This window comes from Malania oleifera, chromosome 4 (genome assembly GCF_029873635.1).
Source record: "Malania oleifera isolate guangnan ecotype guangnan chromosome 4, ASM2987363v1, whole genome shotgun sequence".
NCBI classification, from domain to species: domain Eukaryota; kingdom Viridiplantae; phylum Streptophyta; class Magnoliopsida; order Santalales; family Ximeniaceae; genus Malania; species Malania oleifera.
In genome coordinates this window covers 51,908,534-51,913,666 of record NC_080420.1, presented here as the reverse complement: position 1 = coordinate 51,913,666, position 5,133 = coordinate 51,908,534, and the positions used below count along the sequence as shown (strand labels likewise).

Here is a 5,133-nt window from a genome sequence, read left to right as displayed (position 1 = left end):
AGAGGCATCATTGGAAGTTTACTATATTTAACAGCCAATAAACCCAACATAATGTTTAGTGTGTGTATGTGTGCACATTTTCATTCAGCACCTAAGGAATCTCATCAAGTTCCTGTAAAAAGAATTCTATGATACTTATTAGGCACAATTGAACTAGGACTATGGTATCCAAAAGACACCGACTTTGAAATAATTAGCTATTCAAATGCAAATTATGCCAGATGAAAAATTGATAGAAAGAGCACCAGTGGCACATGTCACTTTTTAGGAAGATCATTAGTATCTTGGTTTTCAAAGAAACAAAATTTTGTGGCCTTGTCAACTGCTGAGGCTGAATATGTAGTAGCCGGGAGTTGTTGTGCACAAACACTATATAAGAAACAGCAATTAAGAGATTTTAATTTTAAATACACAACTATACCAATTAAGTGTGACAACACGAGTGCCATAAACATATCTAAAAATCCCATTTCACACTCAAGAACCAAGCACATTGACATAAGACATCATTTTTTAAGAGATCGTGTTAAAAAAGATGATATAACTTTTGAGTTCATCAATACAAATGATCCATTGGCTGATATCTTCACTAAACCTCTCTCAGAAGACTGATTCATAATAATTAGAAGAAAGCTTGGTCTACTACATTGTGTAAAGAATCATAATTTATGAAAAGATCAATAGTCAGCCGACTGACTAAACAAATGCATGAGAAGAGTGTTAAAGTCAGCCGCTTGACCCAAGACCCAGCCGACTGACAGAGCTATTTTTTTCTGAAACACAAACTAGTCAGCCAACTGACCCTCAGGTTAGTCGAGTGACTAATGGAAAAACCCGAGACTCATTTATAAAAACCTGAGTCATTTGAGTGGTTAGCCATCTAAATTAGGGTTTAGTCTCTCCTATGCTCTCTTTCTCTCCCATTCCCCAGTCCTCCTCTTCCAAAAATCACCAAAATCTTGTTTTCCATTTACAAAAATCTAACACTACCTTGTCAAAACCACCTTAGTTTTTTCATAGAAAAGTTCCAAAATGTTGAGGATCAAGTTTGTAGGAAGTAAGAAACCCTCCACCTCATCTCAACACACTGAAGATTCTTCGATCGAGCTATGGCTCATAGCCCCACACGCTAAGAAGTAAAATCCTTGATGTTTCATTTTTCACATATGATTTTTGTCATATCATTCCCTTATTCAAGACACTATGATGGAAAATTTTCATTGTGTATCAAGCCAAGGGACATTTTCCTAACCTCGTAAAAATTTTCTACGCAAATATTGTTAAGGAAGAACACCGACTTTCTACCAAGGTGATGGGCAAATCCATCTCTCTCACTTCCGAATCCCTCGCAAAAATCTTTAAAATCACCAAAGGAGATTTTGAATGTTCTCCTTTTAGTACCTCTTGGGTTTTAGAATAGGGTTTCACTTAAGAAGAATTCCTTCCCTTGATATTGGACACCAAGCCTGTTTCATTTGACAATCCTCGGCTCTACAAACATTTGAATCTTCAAGCTCAGATTCTACAAAAAATTATCACATATAATATACTTCCTTGAGCTGGATCACACGTGTATATCTCCTATGTAGACTGCTTTGTTCTCTGGTGCTTGTTCAAGGGCAAGAAACTAGACTTACCAAGTCTTATCCTTCAATGGATGATATCTCGGGTGGAAGCACGATGAGTCACCCTTCCCTATGGAGGAATTTTAAACCAACTTTTTGCAAAACTCCAAGTATGTTCGGCTTCTAATCTCTTTGTGAAATGCACCCATTATGAAATTTTCAATTCCACAACTCTCAAATTAATGGGTTATGAGAAGTATGAGGATGGTTGGATTCTAAAGGGAAGTGGAAGTCAAGTACGACAACCCCCTGTTACTGCTACTCCCACATGGTTTAATCCGTTCCATCAACAATTCAACACTTTCAGTCAAACCATGCAAACTGGGTTTCATTCTCTCCAATCCAACTTTTCTTCCCTTCAGGCAAATTACTCCTCACTTGATGAACGTTTGAGCCATATTAAGAAAAATTTAGCTAGTTCCTCTTATACTGATGATCCTATGGATATCAGTTTAGCTCCTACCAGTGATGATGGGAGTGATGATGAGGATTCCAAGGGAGGAAGTGAGGATAATGATAAGGAAGGCATGAAAGAAGAGCACGATTCAGAAGAAGAAGAAGAAGAAGAAGAAGAAGAAGAAGAAGAGGACTCATATGAAGAAGAAAGATATGAAGAGGAAGACGAACGGAATGAAGAAGTAGCAGATGATCATCCTACTGATGAAAGCTGATGTTTTTACTATTCTTGTCCTTCAAAACCTGAATCATGTAATTTTTTGACTGTAATTTGGTATTTTTTATGATAAAACACTTTCTTTGGTTGCTTTGCTTGTATTGCTTAGTATGACCTACGTCTTTCCCCTTGTTTTGAATGATGTCCAAAGGGGGAGAAATTGGGAAAAGCAAAGATGTCATTTTAAGTAGTTAAGTATGTATTTAGAAAGTAAAAATGTCATGACATGAAATAGTATGTTAAGTATATTTAAATGCTATGTTTGAGCTTATGATGAGTCATGTTAAGTACATTATTTGCATACTAAATTTTGACTTTGAGCAAATTGACTATATGTATTTGATGTTACATGCTTAACTTATTGAAAAAATTCTTATAGTGAGGGGAGCTTTTTCAAAGAAACATTCATCTTTGCTCCACATTTGTCATCATCAAAAAGAGGGAGATTGTTGGCCTAACAAAGTTTTTCAATCTTTTTTTGATGATAATAAATGAAGGATATTTTAACATGTGTGTTAGGTGACTTTATTTTAGGATTAAGTAAAACCACACTCATGATCATGGAAGTAGGTTGGAAATTAAAGAAAGCTTCTCAAAATATTAAAGCAATAAAAGAAAAATGAAGAGCTTAAAGGCTAAGTGGGACTTGAAGTAAAGCTGAACCTCAAGAGACTTAAAGACTTAAAGCTAAATGAGTTCATGCTTAGAAAGATATTTGTTAGTACTTCAATCCAATACTATTTAGATATATCAAGCTCTTTAGGATCAAAAAACTTAGAGACCATCTCTTAAACAAACCCTTGAAAATGATTTTGAAAAAGTTGTATTTGAGTTTTTTTTTTTAAATAAGAGTTTAAAAATGAAAAATGGAAATATTTGAAAAAGAATGGCTTGTCTAGCCGACTAACAAATTTGAACTAGGATTAGTCAGCCGACTCACACCCTAGTCTGTCTAGTCTACTGATCATTTTTCAACTAAATTTAGTCAACCAACTAACTATTTATTGAAATAATTTTTTGATAGACAGAACACTGTCAGTCGTCTGTCCAGCCGACTGACCTACACAAAATCTGACCTAGTTGAGTGAGTCAGCCGATTGACTGCACAAAGATTTTGAAATTCAAACTAAACGGGAAGTTTTTCAAAATTAATTCTAGGATTTCAAATCTTTTGGTGAAATTGACCAAACACTCCATGTCAACTTGGTAAATAAGGAAACTCTTCCACAAAAGAGTAAATACCTCCCTTGCTCAATGAAAATATATGCTCAAGCAATACAAAGCATTCTACGTTCATATTCTCCTAAATCCATACGTACTTACACTCGTGCTAGGAGAACTCTATGAAATTTTTGATTGATCAAAAGCCTTGGTTCTGATTTTACAACTAAGTTTTCTCTATCTATAAGAAAGAACCTTCGGTGACATCTAAACCTTGAGCTTTGTATTTTCTATTTAGTATTTGCTTTGAAGTATATCAAGTGCTCTAACTTGTACATATTTGCTATGTTTTGAGATTGTTTTTGTACTCAGATTCTTACTTCTGTTTAGTGGTTCTTTGATGATTCAAGATTAATTTGGATCATTGGACCAAGCGTGGACTATAGCTTGGAGAGGTTTCTCTTCCTGAAAAAAAGGTTATTTGTAATTATTTCGTTTCACCCAGAAAGGAACAGGTATAGTGGAATCCTTAGGTGGTTTTCCTAATGCGAGGACGTAGGCTGGGAATAAGTCGTGGATGTTGTAATTCTCTCAATCATAAAAACAATGTGTATTGGAAATTAAATAAACCAAAGCTTAATTTTTTCTTGGGCTTGCAAAAACCGAAAGGGAGTACGTTGGTTAATTAATATTTTGCGGAAACTGTAAGGGAGTACGTTGTTTGGTTAACAACCCAAAACCTATTAATTGAAGGTTTATTTGAATTCTAATTTTGGAAAGAGTGATTGGATGTTATTTTGGTTATCAATTGGAAGGAAAATTGCATTCTCTACAGGGCTTACATATTCATATACACAGGGCTGCAAACAGTCAAGCTAAGCATTGCTAAAAGAATTGCAAAGCATATATTGATTGGTTACTTATATTGTGGTTGATTGGATTAAGTAGTTGATTGATTGTTTATTTGTGTTGTGACTGTGGATTGAATAAAAGACTTAAGCCTTTGTGTGATTGAAGAAGTCAAGAAATCTTTAAAATAATTATAAAAGGTTAAGAATTCTTTAAAGGATTTAAAAGAAATTTTGATAACCCAGTTCACCCCCCCCCCCCCCAACTTGGAGCTACATCTTAGTTTTCACAACTGGCTTCATTTAAAGTCGTGAAACATCTAACCTATTTAGATAACAGGTTTTCAAAATTTATACAGTATATGTTCTCAACCCAGTTTGTAATAAACAATATTTCATGCTTTTCGGTATGTTCATCAACTATGCATTTGTCCTTTTTAAATGTTATGTCAAAACCCTTATCACTTAGTTGATTAATGCTAAGTAGATAATGCTTTAAATCTCAAAAAATAATACATTATCAATTATCAAGGAGGGTTCCTTACCGATTTTTCCAATGCCAATAATTCTAACTTTAGCATTATCTCTGAAAGTGACATGTCCACCTTCCTTTAGTGTCAACGATGTGAACTTAGACTTATCTCCAGTATTATGCCTTGAGCATCCACTATCCAAGTACCATTTGTCTTTTGATGGGACTTAAAACATAACTAAAACACGGATTTAAGATGTTACTTTAGGTACCAAAATCTTCTTAGGTCCTTTTGGGTTTGTTTTTGTTGTATTTTTTACTCTCCACAGCTTTTTGGTTTTAACATTTTTTCTC

General features: G+C 34.5%; 1 protein-coding gene across 1 annotated transcript; it reads left to right on the top strand.

Annotated features, from left to right (window-relative positions):
- The first annotated feature begins 1,807 nt into the window (after nucleotides 1-1,807).
- LOC131153803 (uncharacterized) lies at nucleotides 1,808-2,296 on the top strand. The gene has a single exon (XM_058106260.1). The coding sequence runs from the start codon at nucleotides 1,808-1,810 to the stop codon at nucleotides 2,294-2,296; it is 489 nt and encodes a 162-aa protein (XP_057962243.1).
- Nucleotides 2,297-5,133: the final 2,837 nt, after the last annotated feature.

Bases quoted from the DNA above. Each gene is read 5' to 3' on its own strand.
- LOC131153803 (XM_058106260.1), top strand. From the start codon at position 1,808: ATGGGTTATGAGAAGTATGAGGATGGTTGGATTCTAAAGGGAAGTGGA.